Genomic DNA, 24,119 nt, shown 5'->3' with positions numbered 1-24,119 from the left:
AAGAGCTGGCATCTTAATGTCACAACATTTATTTGTACATTAGTAAGGTTCTTTTATTTTTTTGTTTTGGTATTTTCATGTTTTTGTGCTTTAAGATTGTTGTACTTGATGACGTTGTGTTCGTACTTTTCCCTTAATGAACAAAAATGGCCACCTCATTTATTTATTCAATTCATTTCGTATCCACTAAAGATGTAGTGCTCTTCATATATGTCCTCGACAACCTGGCAATTCTTTGATCTTCGTTTCTGATGTGGAAGTACTTGGTCGTTAAGATTTCCTTTTTGTGATCTACGAAAAAGAAATGCAAAAATTTATGACCTATACAACCACATAGTTGTAATATTTAACCAATGTGTTCATATTTGGAGCATAAATATTTTATTAGCCTTACAATAGTTCCTCTTCTGAAGTTTCTCAAATTGATGTTCCAAAGAAGTATTGGGAGAATATCAGTTCCATCAAGTGATTGGAAAAGAGGAAATCGATTCGAAATAGTGAAATCATTTTTTCTGATAGCTTTTAAGATAGATATAGTAATAAAGGCTGAACCAAAAATCATTCTAGCTCTTATATCCCATCTCATTTGATATATGTTCTAAAATCTATCGTTTCCATAAAGAAAACAACATAAAAAATTTATACGTCATATATATACATTGTATCTATCATTAATAGCTATACGTTAAGTAAATTTACCATTCGTAGCTATATTTGAATTTTATAGTAAATACATAAAGCAAAAAATTAATTATTTTGAACTGAAATAAGAGAGCAGCAAGCTTTCGTAGTTCAGTTGGTTAGAGCGCCTACTTAGTTATTGGAGGTCTTGAGTTTGACTCTCAACAAGAGCATTTTATTTTTTTTGTATTTCGCCTTGGTTACGATACAAATTGTATCATTTGTATACACTCATGTATTTCGCGTTAGTTACGGTTGATACAGGTTGTACAGTTAACACAAGTTGTATTCGTTGAGTATTTGAATACAAGCTGGTAACAATTGAACAGTAGCTACGAATATTAACTAAGCAAACTATAGTTATTAAGCTTTAAACTTTAGTGCTTTATGAAAATTCCTCAATAATATACTATGATATTACTGTGCTTTATGATAGGGATGAATTGTGCTTTTGGCCCAATTATACTATGCTTTATGATAGATACGAGTTTTGCTTTTGGCCACGAATACAATGTTTATGTTTGACGTGTTATGTAATTTTTTCTTGGAGAAATCTAATTATGTTTTTTTCTTTTTTATGAAATTATTAGTTGTCACGTCGACAACACAATTTTGGCCTTTATAAACTCTTTTTGAGAGATATTTTCAGTCCAAACACCAAGAAATGAAAGTTAAATGCCTTTTTTTCATTGTTAATAAAAAAGATATTTACTTGTTCAAAATATTTGGGTACAATATCTCGATCCATAGAGGTTGGGGTAAACGCTTGCCCTGACTTTGTTTGCTACTACGTTTGAACCCTCAGGTCTAGAATTGTCGACTTAAGAGTCTCGTATCGATGCTTAATTATGGTATGCGGATCAGCTTATGCATACTTCAAAGATTGCTATTATTGGTGGAGCAGCTGTGAGTAAAGGATTGAAGGGTGTCACCAATTAAAAACTTAGAATATGAGAATATTGTGTAGCTAGTAATTAAAGAGAATCTTGTACATAGATCCAATATTGGTATACTTGTTGCCTTGTATATCTTGCATATCTAACAAAATCTTGACACCATAAATAAATACCAAAACAGATGGTGTCATTAAAAGTGGGGTCCATTGAATGTGGCTTTCTGCCTGTATTAGGCCCCTCTTCCACACACACTTTTTTGTTTTGTTTCCTATTACTCACTGATAGTTTGTTGATGCTAAGGTGGGCCAATTTTGAAAGGCAAAATCCATTGGCATATGAAAATAAAGATCTTGATGACTCTATTGGATCAGTCACCCTTCACCTCTCAATTTGCTCGACTAATTTAGGAGAAAAAATAAAAAAATAATTATATTTATAACTGGCAATTGAAAAATAATTACAGTTTTAAAAGTATTTAAAATTTAGTCACTTTTGCGTGTAAAGATAAAATCTGAACAAAAACACCCATTAAAATCCGGAAGTATTCCAACATAATATGATGAAATTCGAATTTTTTACATATGAGCTTCCACCATAATGTGCTGGATTTCCAACATAATATGTTGTAAGTTTATATGCAGGAACTCCATAATCCAGCATATTATACTGAAACTTTCTGTGTGCTGGAGTTCCAACATAATATGTTGGAAGTTTATACGCAGGAGCTCCATAATCCTGTATATTATGCTGGAACTTTTCGTGTTTCAGTAAAATAGTGGCTATTTTTCAATGACTTTACAAATGCTGCTATTTTTTAATTACCAATCCGAAAACTTTTCACCTAATTTAGATTCATACCGAATAGGTCTACTAAGGGGTAAAGTTCTCTCTTCTTAGAGTTCGGACCCGAAATATGAAGAGATTTCTAACTTTGTTTTATTTTCTCTCTTTATCATACCCTTCTGGCTCACTTGAATCCAAGTCTTTTTGTTACTTTGTAGTTATTTATGTAAATGAGGAAAAGGCAGCCCAAAGTAGTTGTTTTGGATTTTGAAAGGGTCCAAAAGAGAATGTCTCGTTTCCATAAAAGGAAAGTTTCTCCACTGTAATCTTTGCTCAAATTTGCTAAACAACTTGGGTTGGGCTTTAATGAATTGCCTGGACAAATATAGCCTCAATCCATTTCATGTGCCTGAAAAAAGGATATAATTAAATGGCTGTTCACGCACAAAATATCCCTTCATTCTTTCATTCTTTTAGTCAAAACTGGTATTAATCTCTAATAATTCTTTGTTATTGAATTCGAATTTGTTAATCAAATTGTGATCTCTTGACCATTAAATTGTCTCATTATGGACATTTCACATATATTTGTTCGCAAATTTGTACTTATTAATATTAGCATCATTACTATACATTACGTTATGTTGCACCAAGTTAATTAATAAGTATATATATTACATTTCTATAACATGATATAGCTTGGAAAGTATCTATACATAGAAACCCAACACTATATTCCAACTGTTAAAATATAGGCATTCAATAAATGTGAAAAGTGTACCAAGCACTGTATTAAGTACAAGGTATTATAAAATAAAGACTGTAAAGTAAAGACAAGTATAGAGAGGAACTGATATATTATTCAAACTTCAAACTTATGTACATAATGAACTGAATTCTCCTCTATTTATAGAAGAAAGGAAGCTGATGTGTAAGCTGCTACTGCAAGCTGCTGTGTAAGCTACTTGTAAGCTGCTGTGTAAGCTGCTTGTAAGTTGCTGCTGCAAGCTGCTATGTAAGCTGCTTGTAAGGTGTTGCTCTAAACTGTTGTGCCAGATATAGATAATCTTCTATCATGGGTAATATTTATCCATAATGGAGTACCGAAAGGATAAGCTTCTTCAGGAGGCTTATTTCCAATAGAGTACTAAATAGATAAATATATTTATGGCGGAGTCTCATATGGATAAACTTCTTCAGGAAGCTTATTTACAACGGAGTACTAAATGAACATCCATAATATAAGATATTCATAACACTCCCCCTTGGATGTTCATTAGAAGATAATGTGTCTCGTTAAAACCTTACTAGGAAAAACCCCGTGAGAAAAAATCCTAGTGAAGGAAAAAGAGTACACATATTTAGTAATACGCATTGCTAGCTGCCTCATTAAAAACCTTATAAGAAAAACCCTGTGGGAAAAAACCTTAATAAGGAAAAAAGAGTACATCGCATATTTTACTCCCCCTGATGAAAACCTTGTTTCAAATATTTAAGTCTCTGCATTCTAATCTTGTATACCATCTTCTCAAAAGTTGAAGTTGGTAAAGATTTGGTGAATAAATCTGCCGGATTGTCACTTGAACGGATTTGTTGCACATCAATGTCACAATTTTTCTGAAGATCATGTGTGTAGAATAATTTTGGTGAAATGTGCTTCGTTCTTTCTCCTTTTATAAATCCTCCTTTCAATTGGGCTATGCATGCAACATTGTCTTCGTATAAAATTGTGGGTCTTTTCTCACATTCCAAATCATATTTTTCTCGAATAAAATGAATTATTGATCTCAACCATACGCATTCCCTACTTGCTTCATGAATGGCTATTATTTCAGCATGATTTGAAGAAGTAGCAACAATAGATTGTTTTGTGGAGCGCCATGATATGATAGTACCTCTACATGTAAACACGTACCCGGTCTGAGATCTAGCTTTATGGGGATCAGATAAATAACCTGCATCTGCATAACCAACAAGATCTGCACTATCTTTATTAGTATAAAACAAACCCATATCAAGAGTTCCCTTTAAATATCGCAATATATGCTTAACCCCGTTCCAATGTCTCCGTGTAGGAGAAGAGCTATATCTTACTAGTAAATTAACAGAAAATGCTATGTCAGGCCTTGTAGCATTAGCAAGATACATAAATGCACCAATTGCACGGAGATAGGATGTTTCAGGACCCAGGAGTTCCTCATCCTCTTCTGGAGGTCGGAACGGGTCCTTATTCACTTCAAGTGATCGAACAACCATTGGTGTACTCAATGGGTGTGCTTTGTCCATGTAAAAGCGTTTTAAGACCCTTTCTGTATAGGCCGATTGATGCATAAAGATCCCATTTGCTAAATATTCAATTTGCAGTCCAAGACAAAGTATTGTCTTTCCAAGATCTTTCATCTCAAATTCTTTCTTAAGATATTCAATTGCCTTTTGGAGCTCTTCTGGAGTTCCAACAAGATTTATGTCATCAACATAAACAGCAAGTATAACAAATTCTAATGCCATTTTCTTTATAAAAATATATGGACAAATAACATCATTTATGTAACCCTCTTTCAACAAATATTCACTGAGGCGATTATACCACATGCGCTCAGATTGTTTTAAATCGTACAAAGATCTTTGTAATCTAATTGAGTACATTTTCCGAGATTTTGAATATGCTTCAGGCATTTTAAATCCTTCAGGGATTTTCATGTAAATCTCATTATCAAGTAACCCGTACAGATAAGTTGTAACCACATCCATCATATGTATTTCAAGCCTTTCACGTAAGGCTAAACTGATGAGATATCGAAATGTTATGGCATCCATAACGAGTGAATATGTTTCTTCATAATCGACTCTAGGTCGTTGTGAGAATCCTTGTGCGACAAGGCGAGCCTTGTATCTTTCAACTTCATTTTGCTCATTCCTTTTTCACACAAAAATCCATTTATGACCAACTGGTTTTATACCAGTAAGTGTTTGGACTACTGGTCCAAAGACCTCTCTTTTAGCAAGTACGTTCAATTCTGATTGAATTGCCCCTTGCCATTTTGGCCAGTCAGATCTTTGTTGACATTCTTCGACAGATCGGGGTTCAAAATTCTCACTATCTTGCATAATATTAAGTGCAACATTATATGCAAAAATATTATCCACCACTATTTCAGATCGATTTAAATTAATCCCATTACCAGTAGAACTTATTAAAAGTTCTTCGCTCACTTGAGTCTCGGGTTTATTGATTTCTTCAGGAATCTCATAACTAATCAGATCTTGGGTCTCTTCAGGAGATCCCTTCATAATATCATTTTGATCATTTGTCAATTTTCTTTTTCTAGGATTTCGATCCTTAGAACCCATAGGCCTACCACGCTTCAGGCGTGCTTTAGGTTCATTAGCTCTCATGCTAATAGATGGTCCTACTGGGACATCAATTCGGATAGGCACATTCTCTGCAGGGATAGTTATCCTTTTCAAATCAGTAAATGCGTCTGGCATTTGATTTGCTATATTCTGTAAATGGATGATTTTCTGGACCTCCTGATTACATATAGGGGTATGTGGATAAAAGTGAGATAATGATGAAACTTTCTACATAATTTTTCTTTTGATTTTCTTTTTCTCTCCCCTTAATTGTGGGAAATATATTTCATCAAATCGACAATCTGCAAATCGAGCAGTAAATAAATCTCCCGTCAATGGTTCAAGATAGCGAACAATAGAGGGTGATTCAAACCCAATATATATTCCTAACCTTCCTTGGGGGCCCATCTTACTGCGATGTGGTGGTGCTACTGGCACATATACAGCACATCCAAAAATTCGTAGATGGGCAATATTTGGTTCGTGACCAAAAACTAATTGTGACGGAGAATATTTATTATAATGTGTTGGTCTGAGATGGATAAGTTATGTTGCGTGCAAGATAGCATGGCCCCAAACAGTAGTGGGCAATTTTGTTTTCATAAGTAGTGGTCTTACTATCAATTGCAGTCGTTTAATAAATGACTTTGCAAGGCCATTTTGAGTATGAACATAAGCTACCGGATGTTCAACTTTTATCCCAACTATTAGACAGTAATCATCAAAAGCTTGAGATGAGAATTCTCCAGCATTATCAAGGCGAATAGCCTTTATAGGATAATCTGGGAATTGTGCCCTTAATCGTATTATTTAGGCTAATAACTTTGCAAACGCCAGGTTGCGAGATGATAATATGCACACATGAGACCATCTTGAAGATGCATCTATTAGGACCATAAAATATCTAAACAACCCACTTAGTGTGTGAATAGGTCCACATGTATCCCCATGTATACGTTCTAAAAAGGTAGGAGACTCAATGCCAACCTTCATCGGTGATGGTCTAGTGATCATTTTTCCTTGATAACAAGCATCACAAAAAAATTCATTATTTGTAAGAATCTTCAGGTTCTTTAATGGATGCCCACTCGAATTTTCAGTAATTCGTCTCATCATTATTGATCCAGGATGGCCCAAACGGCCATGCCAAAGCACAAAAATATTTGAATCAGTAAACTTCTGATTTACGATAGAGTGTACTTCAACTGTACTAATCTTTGAATAGTATAAGCCAGAAGATAAAGTTGGTAACATTTCTACAATGCATTTCTGACCAGAAATATTCTTTGTAATACAAAGATATTCCACGTTCATTTCATCTATTGTCTCAACATGATACCCATTTCGGCGGATATCTATAAAACTCAACAAGTTTCTTCGGGACTTGGAGGAGAATAATGCATTGTCTATAATAAGTTTTGTTCCTTTAGACAGAAATACAATAGCTCTTCTGGAGCCTTCAATCAAACTTATATTACCAGAAATTGTAGAAACATTTGCTTTTTCCTTATGCAAATAAGAAAAGTATTTCTGATCTTTGAATATGGCATGAGTTGTTCCACTATCAATTACACAAATATCTTCATGATTGGTCTTTGATCCAAACATAATTTGAAGATTATCCATATTCTTCAAAATGACATAAACAAAATAAATATGATAGTAAACATTATTATCAAAGTATAACTTTTATTTATGTACAACAATTACATAACCATACTATCTACTACAAACAACAAAAATTAAAATATTTACATCTCTACAGATTCACTACCGATCACATGACTTGTTTCTCCTTCTGGGAGTGCAAAGTAATTAGCTACATCCAAATGCATGAAGTCTAAATTATCTTCAGAAATAAAATTTGCTTCAGCATTTTTCTCTGTCTTCTTCAGGGAAGCTTGATATAGCTCAACCAGGTGCTTTGGCGTACGACATGTACGTGACCGGTGCCCTTTTCCTCTACATCTATAGCATGCATTTTCTGGCTTTGCTGCTTGCACCGCTTCATGCTTTTGTTCCTTCCTTTTCCACTGCTAGTAATGAGGAGAGTTCTTTGGTGCATTATTATTACCACGATTAGAGTTTCCTCCCCAACCACGGCCATGACCACAACTGGGGCCACGTCCTCTTTCACGTTTAGCTTGGTGGAAGTTCGTCTCATTCACTTCAGGGAATGGACAAGAACCAGTAGGTCGGCTTTCATGATTTTTTATTAATAGCCCATTATGTTGCTCGGCTACAAGAAGATGTGAGATAAGTTCAGAATACTTTTTGAATCCCATCTCTCGATATTGCTGCTGCAGGAGCATATTCGAGGCATGAAAAGTGGTGAAATTTTTCTCCAACATATCATGATCAGTAATATTATCACCACATAGTTTCAATTGGAAAATAATTCTAAACATAGCAGAATTATACTCACTGATAGATTTAAAATCTTGTAGCCTTAGATGAGTCCAATCATAGCGTGCCTCTGGAAGAACGACCATCTTCAGGTGGTCATATCTATCTTTCAAATTACTCCACAGTATGACTGGATCTTTAACAGTAAGATATTCCATTTTCAGGCTCTCATCAAGGTGATGACGTAGGAATATCATTGCTTTAGCACGGTCGTGATTTGATGCCTGATTTTTATCTTTGATGGTGTCTGCCAGACCCATCGCATCAAGATGAATTTCGGCATCAAGCACCCAAGACATGTAGCTTTTGCCCGATATATCCAGGGCTACAAACTCAAGTTTAGAAAGATTTGACATTATTTAGAAAAAGAAAGTTCGTACCTCTGATACTTTCAAAGTATTTTCTCGAGATGGCAGAGTCTCGTGCTGATAACGTGTTATAAAATAAAGACTGTAAAGTAAAGACAAGTATAGAGAGAAACTGATATATTATTCAAACTTCAAACTTATGTACATAATGAACTGAATTCTCCTCTATTTATAGAAGAAAGGAAGTTGCTACTGCAAGTTGCTGTGTAAGCTGCTACTGCAAGCTGCTGTGTAAGCTACTTGTAAGCTGCTTGTAAGCTGCTGCTCTAAACTGTTGTGCCAGATATAGATAATCTTCTATCATGGGTAATATTTATCCATAACGGAGTACCGAAAGGATAAGCTTCTTCAGGAGGCTTATTTCCAATAGAGTACTAAATAGATAAATATATTTATGGCGGAGTCTCATATGGATAAACTTCTTTAGGAAGCTTATTTACAACGGAGTACTAAATGAACATCCATTATATAATATATTCATAACACAAGGAAATCATTCATCACAATGTTATGTTTCTGCTTCCACTAAATAGCTGTCGTCTCTGTTTTAATATATTGGACATCTTAAATAATTTAAATTAAAAAAAAATCACTCCTCCCATTCCCAAATTATTGTCATATTTCGCTTCTGAAAATTAAATTTTGTGTACTTTGAATAATAATTTAAAATATATATTCTTATCGTATTGCTTGTATTTTGGTTTTTCTATTATCTTGTTATTATTACTATATTTTCAACTTTTACATTACTGCATTTCTTTTCTACACTGTTATAATTTTGCATGTTTATTTTGAGCAGAGGATATATAGGAAACAATCTTTCTACGTGCACAAGGTAGGGGTAGGCTACATACTTAACACCCTCTCCAAACTTCACTTGTGGAATTGTACTGGGTTTTGTTGTTGTTATGTTTGATTGACTTATGAAAAAAATTATAATTTGTAGTACTTTTCGTATAGTTTTGAATATCTAAATTTTAATTTTAAAGTATTGAGTTAATCTAATTCAATTTAACTTAAAAAATTAGTCAAATTAACTCTCGAGAAACAAAATGTGTTTGGGACGAACGGAATACTACTCTTTTTTCAAACTAGCACTATTGCTCTAGCTAGTAGAATGTTAATTAAGTATGACATTTAAGAGAGAGGTAAAAGGTATCTTATTTAAATACTCTTATGATTAAGAGTAAAAACTTACTTAAGAGGAGCGCAAAATCTTAAATTATAGATAATATGGACAAATTTTGTAACGGGAAAATCTTGTAATATGGACAACAGAACAAGAATCTTCCCAACTATATTGATTATTTTGACCAGATCTTGTTAAGATTTTATATTGAAGCTTCTATGTAGAAATTTTTTTATATTTACGTTAAATCAATAAAAACAAAGCATGTATCTTTTTATATACTAGTATTAGCACCCGCACGGATGCGCGGACACTAGCCAGGTAAAAAATTTGAGTTATTTGGACTAATATTTATTTTACTTTGCCAGATGTAAAGTAATATTTAAAAGATAACAAAAGTTCCTAACATGATTGCGTATGATCATTAACCGAATTAAGTATGATAACATGATAGCAAAAGATAAATTTCTTTTTTACTTTAATTCAAATTCAGTTTATATATATATATATATATATATATATATATATATGTATGTATGTATGTATGTATTTCTATTTGACTAACATAGTAATATAAAATAAAGTTATTATATACTATTGGTATTTATTGGCTTGCCACTTAGTTTAACCATAATGCCAATTATATATGATAACTTTATTCCTTATATATATATATATATATATATAGAATATAGATACGTATTCATCACTTAACAATGATTAAATAACGTGTATTTTTAATTTATTTTTTATTTTCTAAGATTAAATTGATTGGTTTAAGTATGTACCGGCTCCTAATATATTTGCTTCACAACATATTGATATTAGATTATTTTGTACGAGATGAACAAATTTTGCAATTACAAATTGAAGTGATAGTACACATTGATTAATTATGATTAAGTGATAAAATGTGTGTAACAAATGATACATATTTATATATTTATTCATTTGATTTTGACAACGCACGTTAGTAAACGAATTTTGAAAAGTAATTTGGTTCATCAATCATTTTCAATATACTATGCAATGAATAAGATTTCATATTGTCAATTAATTTTTTGAAAATATGAGTTCTTAGGTTTAAATTCAAGCGGATGAAAATAAAATACTAAATAAATTTTATTTATCTATCTAAGAGTTGGGGAAAAAATTACCTAATACTTGTACTGGTGTTGGTGCAAGATATGAGGTACTATTTCAATAGTTAATGTGCACAAGCTAGCCCCGTACCAATATCATAACAAATAATCAACACTTCATGCTTGTGATACTTGAGACACTAAATACAATTTGGAAAATAAAATAACTGATATTCTATGACATCTTAAATTATGCTAATAGTAATGTATATAATAACTTAAACCCATAAAGAAATTAGTCCTTCCAATTTATATAAGTAATACTTTAGGGTTGTTTGAATCACATAACAGTTATGCAAGGATTATAGTATCAAAATTATTCATGTATTGATTAATAATGAAAGAATTATTATATAATAATTAATTGTAATACATGAATTACTCACTTTAGAGAGCATTTTTTTTATTTAAATAGTTTAATCATTATATTGCTAATAATATGCATTAACATTTAGTTATGCAATAATTATTTTATCTTATGCGACCAACCAAACACTATACTCCTATTATTTTAAACAAAAATTTATGTTAGAATTAATTATCCTATATAATCAACCAAATGAACCCTCTTTCTATTTTGGAACGTCTAATTAAAGATCATAATAATTCAATGTCTCTCTCGGTAATAAAAGGTTAATATATAATGCTTGCCTAGTTAGAGCGCGGCATTATACAGTACACTTTTTATATCGGAACGTACAATAAAGATCATAATTCAATTTCTTGGTAATAAAAGGGGGGAGAGAGAGAGAGAGAGAGAGAGCAGAGGGGTCAGAGGGAAGGAGAAAGAGGAGTACTTGAGAGTCGGTCTAGGAAGGGAAAAATGAGGAGTGGACCGAAAGTTTTGGCGATAAATTTGATGGAGTGAATGTGAGAAATAGCATTTTTATAGGATGCTTTAGATTTGCAATTTAAACTTTTAAATTTTTTGAAAATGTTGGTTCCCTTTATAATGATCTGATCTGTCTCTCAGACAACTTTAAACAACTGGTTAAGAGAAAAATTCAAACTTTTCAGATACTCCCCTTTTCCCCTTTAAACCTGCTCTTTATAGCTTTAACACTAAATCTTTGTACGTTTTATGTAAATAAATTCTATATATATTCAAAAAGTTGCAATCTTTGCTGAATTATGGGTGTTATTTAAGTTGCAGATCTTGACTTGATGACACACAAGATTTCATGTAACGTACAAATGGGGAATTGGGTTTTTTTCCCTTTAAATTTGGCTTCTTTCTGATTTTCTTGAATTTTTTCCATCTGGGGTTCTTTCAAAACCCTTAGATTATCTGTATCTTAAAGAGTAACATGGTTACATAGTCTATAAATATTTGCCCTTTAGGTTTTACTTGAGTATTATATAATATATAGTTTTCTTGATATATGATGCATAGGACTATAATGGCTATAGAGGAACATACTCATAGGTATAGTAATAGCAGTGGGGGTGGGGGTGGTGGTTCAAGTGGCAGTGGTGGTGCTACTAGTAGAGCCTCAAAAAAGTTGAAGCAAAAAAAAGTCCCACAAAGAGGACTTGGTGTTGCTCAACTTGAGAGGATGTTAGAAGAAGAACATAAAAAAGATTCAATTTTGACACCAAATTCAGTGCATTCAACCAATACTATGTCCAAATGCTTAGCAGTTGAATGTCCTACTTTTAGGCCTACAATCAACCCTTCTTCAATCCCTTTACCACCACCATCAAAAATGGATCTACGACCTTCGAAAAATTGTGTCGTTAGACCAAATCCATCTGCTCCTGTTATCGATGGTTTTCGTCCTAAGACTTTACAATCATCAAAACCATTGAACAGGAGTGGATGTGAGTTAAGTTGGTCATCTGTTTTGAGTCCAGGGAATGATAATTCCCCTAAATTATGGAGTGATGAGTATAGTCCTGAAAGAGAAAGCCAACAGGGAAATCACAACAGTGTTGTTTTCGGGCCAAATGTAAATTTGCCTAATGATTTGCATAACCCCATTTTGCCTCTACCAAGTGTGCTGCAAAGGTCACAACAATATCAGCAACCTTCTTGTTCTTCATCAATGGTAAGCAAGCTTATTGATCATTTGCTTTGATGTATATATAGATCGTCATTGCCTTAGCGCATCTAAAACTTTTGTTTGATGTATTTGAAATGCTGATTAGAATTACTGTGGAAACTGCAGGTGAATATCTCATCAGGGATTTCATCGTCGTCATCATCTGTATTAAATTATCAGATGGAGCCCCCTTCAAACCAAAATTATTATTGCTGTAATTATTTACCTCTGTGGCCTGAAGAAGTGAAGGTAATTCTTTTATTGTGTATGTTGGTTGCTAAAGTAAATAGACATGACATTCACTTTGTTGCTAAAGTAAATAGACATGACATTCTGGCCTCAAAAGCCAGAACAATAAAATGCTGTAATAACCATGTCAAAAGATATGCGCACTGTCAGAAGATATGCGCACTAGCTGAGGGTCTACCGCAAACAACCTCTCTATCTTCATAAGGTAGGGGTAAGGTCTGCATACACATTACTCTCCCCAGACCCTACTTGTGGGATTACACTAGATTTGTTGTTGTTATTGTAGAAGATATGCTCACTCAGCCCAGTGTTACACTTAGTATGGATCAAATTTTGTCCCTTTATTGCTCAAAAAAAGTTTTATGTGCTTGCATTTAAACAAGCTATCCAAGAATAATGATTCAAACACCAAGAGACATATGCTACAATTACTGAATTACTGATTGCGAAGGGGATGTTGGAGAGGTTGAGTATGGTATTTTATTTTCTTCAGTTTGAGAAGATTTTCTTGCTAGATAAAAACTTATGTCGTGAACGATATGTCCATAAACATAGATTGGTGAGCTAACATGTCCTCCAACCATTACTTCAGGTGGGACAAAGTGGAGCTCACAACTAAATATCCAACACTAAATTTCTAAATGGTTTACTTAAGTATTTTGATTGATGGCCACATCTTTGATTATTAATGATGTAATGTAGATGGTTGGCATGAAAAGGCCATATCCCTTCTCTCCAGAGTATCCACCAGTCCCCGCATTTCACTGCAAGTTTCCTCCGGGCTATGTTAGCCTTGCATCCAGATCGCCTGAATCAGCTTCCTGCAGCAATGAGTGCACAGCCAGTTTAGAATCAGGCAATCGACTTAAAAGGTTTGATATCTCCTGTGAACGTTGCATAATCTTGGTGTTTCAAATACCTACTAAGAGTCTTTTTTGGTACTTTTCTCCAGAGAAGTTCCTTCAGGATCACGATCTATATCCGAGTCCAAACCAAGGAATGTCTTCAGACAAAATAGAGCTCTTAATGAAGATTTTTTCACGTTGGCTCCTCCTTCAACTGCTTCACCATATCAGAGTCAAGAGACACCTACATTGGAATCCACAAACTGTCAGGTCAGCGACAAGAGGTCTAACTATGTATGTTCTGATACCTGTACTTATTGGTATCTTAATTTTGGTCTAAGGATCTTCTGCATTTGTTAAATCCACAGGGAGTTGCTGAAGAGCTTAAGACATGTTCAGGTTTAAACAGATCAGTTCAACAACCCATCTTCGGATTCTTCCCATCTGCAAAGGTACAACTCGGCCAAGAAGGAACAAACAAAAGCAACTGCCACGCTGAAGTAGCAGAAACTGTTGATCTCAATCTGAAGCTATAGAAATTTGGTAAATTTATCCATACCCTCAGGACCATATTTAAAACTGTTACTTACCTCAAACCGTAAAATTCTTATTCCGCTAAGCCAGGGCTTCTATTCCACTGTGCGGTAGAATAACATTCTTTCTGATGAATGTCTTCACCGTTTGTTGGGTTAATTTGTAGTTAAACTGCATATACAAGCTTGAGCATGAAATAAATATGCCAAGATCTTGGCCGCATACGCATGATAATATGCAAAGTCATATAGGAGAGGTGGGGATTAGCCTCTCGGTGTATGACGATGAAAAGTGAGATTTTGAAGGGATTTTTCAAGTGGGACGCATTGGACTTGGTCTTTCTGGTACCATTGATTTGTATGTCTCAACTTCTGTAAGCTGTTAGTATGTTATGCATGGCGTGCTGATTCATTTAGCTATTAAGTTTTACTTATGTCAAGTCACACAAGGCAAGTGAAATGTGTAGGATTCCGGAACAATACTTGTTCAAAACAACAGTTCAATAACATATCTTGCACTAGCTGGGTCTTGAAAAACTGGTTTTATCCCTAGGATTAGATCAATGAACGTATGCAGAATTTTACACGATCAATGGCGTATGCAGAATTTTACACGATCATGTCAGCTAAGTGTCACTACTCAGCCGGCTTGTAAGTTTTAGTACAAGAACTAACTAAAGTTTTACTTTCTGTCTCCATTTAGTATTTACTTTATATTATTTTCAAACAGTGGCGGTCTATTATATGTTGGATACATATATTTACTCACATATTTTGCAAAATGGGGTCGCATTCTGTGCCAGATTAATTTCATGAAAGTAAAATGAAAAAGAAGCTCAGAACCTCTATTAGATGCTTCAGTTTTAGACAAGTCCTTGGTTTCTAATATCGTTCCCTTTTTTATATTTCTTGATAAGCAACATGGTTTCTAATATCGTTCCCTTTTTTAGTGCAAATCTGATTAAATTGGTGTCTTATATCTCCTTATATATATCGAGCAAGGGTCAAGGTCAGTCTCCTGGGTTTCATCGCAGATGAATAATAATCTAATGGGGATTCAAATGGTAGTTACTGACAAATATAACCTTTGATTAAATGGCAAAGTTGAGACAAAAATATTTTGTCCATCCTATTATAAATCATTAAGTCAAAGGGAGAAAACGTATCATAGTAACATCTTTGAATCATTTAAGGTACGACTTAAGCTAAAAAGCTACTTGTTCTGCCATGTTTTAAAACAGAAACAGCTTTGACAAAAATGCTTGGCTCTCTCATTTCTGTCCTTTTCTTTGGGGGGGACGCAAGGAGAAAGATTTAACCAGGAAGAAGCCACAAAATTTCAGGAAATATTTTTAAAGAGCAAAAAGCTATTTCTTAACCTCATTACTATAAAAGCCACGAGTAAGAGCAGAAAAGGGAAATTTTAAGTGTGCAAACAGCAAAACTTCATCAACAAGAGAGAAACTGAATTGCAAAAGCAGACACCTTAACATTTAAGAGACGATTTATTACAGGGAAAAATGAAAACCTGTTACCACTAAACAGCAGTTCGAAATTATAAGTTACTACCACATCACCTCAGCTCTTAAGTTAATGAAGTTCTAGGACACCAAGACCAACTTAAGTGCGGCATAGCTCAAAATATACGAATTCAACCATAAGAATCTAAGACCATCCGAATTTGTAGTCAAGAACATATACAAGTACAAGAGATAAGGGATAGAGCAGAAACGCTACCAAAGAAGTCCAAAGGGGAAAGGTGCTACGAACGCTCGCAAAGACGCCCATGACAACGCAAACAATTAGAATAACCAGCACTTCAGATGAGAAGTCCCATGTCAATCCTCTGGCATATACAAGAGCCAGAAAGACTGATAGACAAAGGAGATTGTTCATAGTCACTGCTCCATACAACTGCAAGATACCATCACAGATGTTATCAAACCTAGGTAATTGTATCAGTGACACAAGCGATCAAACTGCTCAAATGCTCATTATAGAACAATCGAGAGTTGAAAAAATATAATCGTGCAACATCTAATACAGATAAACAAACTACACGTTGCGCCTTACATTTCAAGAAAAAAGTAGAGAAGCTTTCCTATGAGTAGCCTTACGCTGACACTAAAGCAGGTCTTTAAGAGAAACAAAATCTTGTTATAAATAATCTTTTACCAAATCCATTACTGTTCCCATGAGGGACGACAAATTGATTGTCATGCACCAATGCCTAAATGAACAGAACCTCAATCTCTACTTGAGGTCTCCGTCAACTGACTTTTTGCTAGGAATTTCTAATTCTGTTTGAGATTTGTAAGTCAGTAAAAAGTACAGAAATTTCTAGTGTTAGAGAATCAAAATTATAGATTATTCAAATGAAAGAGGTTAAAATAAAGAGAAATGGATATTGAGGATTCATATAGCCAATTAGAACTAGCTTGGGATTGTCGTGTAGTTGACTTGGTTTTCCTTAGTACCAAACACTTGTTTGGTTCATTGGACTAAAAAGGGGATACGAGGAATCTAACTTTAAAACATGTATTTGGTTTTACAATAGATAAATTTGGATAAATTTTTATTTTAAATTTTAACCTTGGCTTTCTTAAAAGACTTAGGAGAAGAGCTTTGGAGAGGGGCAAATGTGTCATTTTGCTATTTTATCCCGGTAATCCCTTGATTGTTATCCCACATTGAGTGTGGTATAAAAATAATACCACAATTGTGGTATAAATAATCCCAGATTGCTTATACCGGAATATAAAATTCAATCAAAGGTGGATAAAAATAATCCTACATTTTATCTCGGGATTATTTTCCCTTATCTTTGCAACTAAACGACACCTCAATGTTCATTAATTATCTTTCAGGCTCACTGATGCAAGTAATGGGTAGCGAAACCACAATTTCTACTAATAAAGCGGAGAAGCTGCATCAGGAAAACAAACCTCCGAAAATGTTAATGATGCAGATCTCAACTTTTTCCGGCTAGCAAAGATAATAGCTGACACTGCCTCACTGGAGTTGGTTGCAAATGGCAGCACAATGAATGAGATGAAGAAAGAAGGAATGCCTGTGGCACTGGAGAAATTATTAACAGCATCCACGAGGGGATCAGCAAACACAGCAGCAATGACAGTACCCAGCAACAGCAATAGAACAGCCTTAATAGCAATTGATCTGGGATTCTCAACAGCCTCAACACTTTCGTCATTTTGATCCCCTAAGAAATGGTGTTCTCTTCTTGCTTCCTGCAAGCACATCTACATATTATCACTATCTTCACGGCGATAGTCAGAAAAATTCATCAACACTCAACAAACCTCATGCATATCAGCGAGGTACTTCATTGTATCAGGACCAGCTTCAATAGAAGGAGCCTTGGAACCCCTGGCCTCATTAAGCCATTTTGCAACTCCGGCAATGAACTCAGACTTTTCAATTCGTTGATCATGAGAAGTATCAAAGTCTTTCATCAGCTTTTCTACAGCATCATTCTCATTTAGGTTTATCTCCTCAAGACGGATTCCTACTACAAGAGCTTTTAATTCAGAGCGAGAAAGATATCCATCTTCACTTTCATCAATTGCCTTGAATAGCCTGTCATGCGATCCTTCATCACATTGATCAGCATTCTAAAAACGATAAAAACAGTGCAGAAAGCATTTCAAACATACTTTTCCAAAACTTCTATATTTGGTGCTCCCTGGTCAGTGCAAAGCCTCCCCAATGCACGCATTCTTAAATGTTTCAAAACTCCTGATATAACATGCTTATGTTTTACATAAGCAAGTCGTCTTCTCTGTATCCAAGGCTGAAAGACCTGCATTAAAAGTTGAAGAGAAGTTCAGGACGACTTTGCTTCATAAGAAGAAGAGAAGAAATAAGCCTCATGATTCCTAGCGTAAAAAAATGAAACTTATCAGCCTAGCACACAGGATGATAACAGATTTATCTTTATTTTGCTTGTTCTTTTTGGAAGAGGAAGAGGTGTAGAGGAGGCATCATGTTGCCCTTTGATACAGGTTCAACTTGAACTCGGGTTGTTATGTGGACAGTCCATTTTCGAGGCCATGTAGGGATGAAAACTACTTAAAGCGCGGCCAATCATAGGGTTTGCTATTGCCTATTTGAACAAATTCAGTTCAAAACTGTAAAAACTGATATTTGTCTCCAAAAAGTGCTGTCAAGGCGGATCTCTGCAGATGATCTCATTGCATCTTAAGAGAAAATGAGGTTAACCACAGTGAACAGAAGAAAAAAACACATGGGCAATGTCATAGTACCTGATAGAGACAATAAGAAACAAGCAGTGTAAGTGATATGATAAGAGCAATCAAGACAGCCAAATGTCTTCCTGAAGTTGAATGGAGGAGCTGTGGCAGTTGGACAACAAGAAAAGGAGCGACAGACACGGCCATTATTGTTGCAGCATGGCTTGTCCAGACGTCAGTACTAACACCAGAACCTACATTGACACTTACTCATTGAGTAGAAGCATCTTGATACACAAAATCTGCCATATATTAGTAGGAATATCACTTGCACAAGTATATAGTTACTGCCATATAATTGCAGGAATATTTCCACGAGCTGAATACATATATTTAGTCCCTGTAATTTTGGTAATCAGATGGTTGGCAAGTTTCGTGAAAGATCCCATACTGTATACGTGTAACCAGCAAACTTTCTCCATACAGCTCATATTCTTAGTATTTACTTTACCTTTTTTTTAAAAGCTCATGTTCTTACTTTTTTAAAATAAGGAAAGCTCATTTACTTACTTTAACTATTGGAGATAAGCATTTCTACAAGGAATCTATTTCTTTGTTTTGCCTTAGAGAGTCCAAAACTTATCCTTTAAAAGAATTCCTTACACTCATCCTCTCTCAATGATTAGACAAGAGTAGGTCTATACGGGGGGGGGGGGGGGGGGGAGAATAGCAGAATCTGGTTTATAGCAATATATTTCAGGAAAGACAAAAGGAGGAACTTATACATGTTCCTGTACACATATCTAAGAGTCAAGAGGCAAACCCGTCAAGCTGAATCCTTTAGTGTCTTTCAAGTCTATGGCAGCAGAATTTTGTATGTCGCACTTGCCAACAATGCAACAGGTTCCCCAAATAACAGTAATAAGCATCACAGTTGACCCAGCTAGCAAGCCCATTCCTACAGAGACCTGGCTCTGTGCAGCTGCAGTACTTCCAGATATCCCCGATACTAAAACAATGAGGTAATAAGAAATTTGCAAAGCTCATTATGGCGTGTAACAAATGGTTTTAATTGAGGGGACAGTGAAAATTACTTGCTGAAAAACAACTCTTAGGCACTATTTTTTAAACAGGTAAGATTTGCATCAATCCGCTCATCCCTTAGTTTTAGTTGGCATATTACATCTTAAAAACTTTGAGGCATTGGATAAGAGCGGTGCTACCACAGAAAAATAAATGAGCATAAATTGGGAATGTCTTATGAATCCATTGATGAGTATGAGGCAAGTGTTAAGACCCGTTGACTCAAATTTTGACAAAAGGCCTCCCCAAGGAATTCAAGATCCTGATTCCTGCATTACAAAGTTGTACAACATCCTGAAGAAAAAAGATTGTCCCAAAGGACTAGCTTAACCATTGATCAAGGCTTGATCTCTGGTAGATAAAAGGCGTTAAAACTATCTTCTTGATTGTGAGGTTCTAAGGTGGAAAATGAGACATTGACTAGCATGCCAATATTTCTCTCCATCAGTTAGCAGTCAAAAAGCTGGTCTAGGAAGTTAAGCGTTAAATAACTTTAGTGTATAGGATTATTATGCTAAAAACGAAGTACTTATTAGTTATTACATAGCTGCAAAGTGCTACTTGGATGCAAAATTTAACATTCTAATTTTCCCTGGTAATTGTCCTTGAAGCTCAAAAGATAAAAAAATAATAGGAGGAAAAAAAAACATATACATATTACTGCTTCTATCTTCGTGTTAGACACTTCGTAATTATCAATAGTCAACGTGACTGTCTTTCGCAGGTAGATACACTTAACTCATCTATTCAAAATTAAATTATAGAAGTTCGGATACTATTGAAAGTAATAAAATATGTTGCAATTCTCTTTATATCAAAGGTAAAAAACCATCTTAAATTGATCAAAGTTAGATAATTTGAATCTGGGAAATCACACTTGACGATCTTTGGATTGAAGTTATATACACTGACTGACAGTGAAAAGTATTCTTTTACGTGAATTTTAACACATGTGTAATCACCTAATAAGTGATCCAATTACACTTACGATTGTTTATATGATCATTACACTTACATTTTTTACACTATCAGGTTAAGCTGATAAATTGAGTACCAAAACAAAGTAAATTTTAAAAACCGATAATAATCATACCGAGAATGAGCATAGCATCAGGAAGAGCACCAAGCACAGGAAGGAAGAGTCCACCAATAAGACCTGGCCCTAAAATCTCCAGCAAAAATTCACTACCAGAAGAGAGATACGTGGCGGCAAGGAACATGAGGTAACCGTATACAATAATGAGGAAGACATTTCCCAGAGCAGTTTTAGTGCAAGGCAGAAATCCATAACTCTGTTCGCAAGTACTCTCCTCCGCGGCCGAAATTCGGTCCAGCCGGAGAACATCTGAATCACGACCGTGAACACCATCGGAGATGAAGCGGCCGTAAACGGCGCCGGAGATGATCAGTAGGATCAAGAGAGGGAGATAAGCTTTCACAAACATTTTTACAACTAGTATAACTAAAGCATCTACTAAACGAAGTATAATATATTGTTTTAAGTATATAAACAGATCGATCTGTCTATGAGTGGGGATTGGAGTCGGTCAGACGGTCACTCATTATTCATTTGAATCATTTTTTTTATAAATCGGCATGCAACAGAGTCAGTAGAGTAAAGGTCATTAACGAATTTTTTAATTATTAAAATACATGTTTGAACAAACTACTAGCACACACTGTTTGTCCTGTATACTTTCTCCGTTTCAATTTAGATGATCTAGTTTGACTCGATACGAAGTTTTAAAAGAAAATACTTTTAAAATTTATGATCTTAAAAGCTTAAAGGGTAAAAACCTTGTAAGGTCATGACATTTATGTGGTTATAAAAGTTTCTCATTAAAGGTAAAATAAATAAAATAAAAAAATTAAAGTTAAATTATTTCCAAATTTAAAAATATATCATTTATTTTGGAACAGACTGAATTCAATTTCAACTTCAAACACTTTTTTAGAAAAATTGAAATTAAAATAGAAAAGAATTTTAAAAGTTAGTATTGTGTTCAGACATGTACTTTACTTACAAAAAAAAAATTAAAAATAAAAAATTTGTCCGCCGAACATGTATTTTTACTTTAAATATTTAAGTAATTTTTATGTATAACTTTTAGTTTAAATAATGAAATTCAGTATGTATAAATACTGGCAGTCAAACTAGTATATCAAAATAATTATGAATTAAGTACCACGCATTGAAATGTGTGTCTTTTTCTACTATTAAATTGAAGTTTTTTAAATACTGAAATGAAATAAATGTGAAGTTTTGAAACTTTAGAAGGAGAAGTTACTTTTGAATCCACTAGACTTTAAAAAATTTAGTATAAATTTTAGTTATGCCTTAAAAAGAGGTCCCCAAAGTGGCTATCTATACACTTCCCCCAAAATAAAGAAATACTAGAATACACATTTTTGGTTATGCTCCTATGTCTATTTTTTCACTTGATTGTTCGTTGTGAAAGTTAGCAATAGAGGTGTGCAAATGAATCCGATAAACCGTATCAATCCGATAATTCGAGTCAAATTGAGAAAAAAAATTCGATTGTAGTTTGGTTTGATTTGGTTTGGTATTGGAAAAAAAAATCCGACCATATTTAGCTTGGTTTGGTTTTAACTAAAAAAGGTCAAACCGAAACTAGACCAACCCGACATTATATGTATAGAAGTTTTAAATATATTTAATACATAAAAATATTATTGTAGTGTAGTTTATAAATATTTCTTAAGTTTTTTCATAGTTTTATCTTTTAACGTATTATTTCAAGCTTGGACTTATAATTTTTGGATGCTCCAATAAGTTTTATAGTTCATAAATGTTAGTAACTCAAATAAATCCTAAACCAAAATCAAATAAATACTACTGCTAATAAAAGACATTCAATTCAGTTATACTATGAATGAAAATAGTGTTCAATATCTATTTTTTAGTTTTTTCATGGTTTAGATAAAATGTATAACTTATTTTTCTTTTAGTAGTTAGTCATGTAAATAATAGTACTTATTAGTCGTAATTTTAAATTATGTTTGTTTTTATTATGGCTTATTAATAATATTTATTTTATGCGATTTTATTATTTTTATTGTTGAATATTTTAGTACAATGCCATGACTCATCTCATATTTATGTTATTTTATTAAAAAATACCTTATATAGTTATGTCTTACTAGGATTAAAGAAATATTTGGAGCACAAATTTTACGTTTTGTGCTATGAAATCTTTATGGAAAAAAACCGAAAAAATCCGAAAATCCAAAAAATCCGAGATTAAAAACTCAACTTTATTGGTTTGGTTTGGTATTTACATTTAATAATCCGATACAATTAGTTTGGTTTGGTAATTAAAAAATCTGAACCAACTCGATCTATGTACACCCCTAGTTAGCAATATATTATTTTTACTTGTCACCCAAACTAAAGTTTCAAGTGAACAAATATAACAATTTGGCCGGTCATTTTGTGTATTGTAGCTAGTTTCCTTATTTATCTCGTCTTCTATATTCATTTGTGGTTATGGGACTTGCCGGGGTGGTTGTATTGGTTTCGGGGAGGTTTCGGAGTGAATTGGGATACTTAGTTCCAAGGTTGGAAGCTGTGAGCACCTAATTTTTGACTATATTTGAATTTTTATTACCTTCTACTATGTAAATATTTTCAAATTTTTAATAATATATACAAAGCTAAAAAATATATATTAAATTTCTAAAAATATTTACATATATATATATATATATATATATATATATATATATATATATATATATATATATATATATATATAAATTAATAATAATTTAAAAGTTAATTATTACTATTAGTATTATTTTTATTTTTATCTTTATTTTTAAATAAAATAAATAAAAAACCTAAAATAAATAAAAATTAATTAATATTATTATTATTATTATTATTATTTAAAAAAAATCGTATGGGAATTAAAAAATAGGAAAAGTAGAAATATAAAATTAAAAAGTAAAGTAAAAGTAGGTAGAAATTATTTAATAAAAAAAGTAAAAGAAAGTGAAAAATTTTAAAAATAAAAGTAAAAGAATGTGAAAATTTACAAAAATAAAAAGTAAAAGAAAGTTGGAATTAAAAAATAAAAGTAAGTGTAGCTGAATTTGTTTTATAAAAAAAGGTAAAATAAGTGGGAAATAAAAAAAAGTATATTAAGTGAGAAATAAAAAAAAAGTAAAATAAGTGGGAAATAAAAAAAAGAAAAGTATAAAAGTGGGAATTTAAATATAATAAAAGTAAAAAAAAGTAAGAAATTAAAAAATAAAAGTAAAGGAAAGTGGGGAATTATTTTTTTAAAAAAATAAGAAAAATGGGAAGTGAAAATTTTTTTTAATTAAAAATAAAAAATAAATAAAACAAAATTTGAAAATTTCGAAAAAAAATT

General features: G+C 33.2%; 2 protein-coding genes across 2 annotated transcripts; one reads left to right on the top strand and one right to left on the bottom strand.

Annotated features, from left to right (window-relative positions):
• The first annotated feature begins 11,496 nt into the window (after positions 1-11,496).
• Positions 11,497-14,844, top strand: LOC104090113 (uncharacterized). The gene is made up of 5 exons (XM_009595160.4): positions 11,497-12,807; positions 12,928-13,050; positions 13,753-13,922; positions 14,003-14,165; positions 14,264-14,844. Exons 1-5 carry the CDS (start codon positions 12,142-12,144, stop codon positions 14,429-14,431), a joined length of 1,290 nt encoding a protein of 429 aa, XP_009593455.1. The 5' UTR covers positions 11,497-12,141; the 3' UTR covers positions 14,432-14,844.
• Positions 14,845-15,893: 1,049 nt separating this feature from the next.
• On the bottom strand, positions 15,894-21,263 carry LOC104090114 (sodium/calcium exchanger NCL-like). The gene is made up of 7 exons (XM_009595161.4): positions 20,816-21,263; positions 19,463-19,648; positions 18,712-18,893; positions 18,103-18,248; positions 17,749-18,025; positions 17,374-17,676; positions 15,894-16,342 (listed from the first exon to the last, which is right to left on the bottom strand). The coding sequence occupies exons 1-7, from the start codon at positions 21,165-21,167 to the stop codon at positions 16,094-16,096; spliced, it is 1,695 nt and encodes a 564-aa protein (XP_009593456.1). The 5' UTR covers positions 21,168-21,263; the 3' UTR covers positions 15,894-16,093.
• Positions 21,264-24,119: the final 2,856 nt, after the last annotated feature.

The sequence above is a fragment of the Nicotiana tomentosiformis genome, chromosome 6 (genome assembly GCF_000390325.3).
Source record: "Nicotiana tomentosiformis chromosome 6, ASM39032v3, whole genome shotgun sequence".
Lineage (NCBI taxonomy): Eukaryota > Viridiplantae > Streptophyta > Magnoliopsida > Solanales > Solanaceae > Nicotiana > Nicotiana tomentosiformis.
Note: the sequence above shows the minus strand (reverse complement) of the source record. Positions and strands in the feature narration are given on the sequence as shown.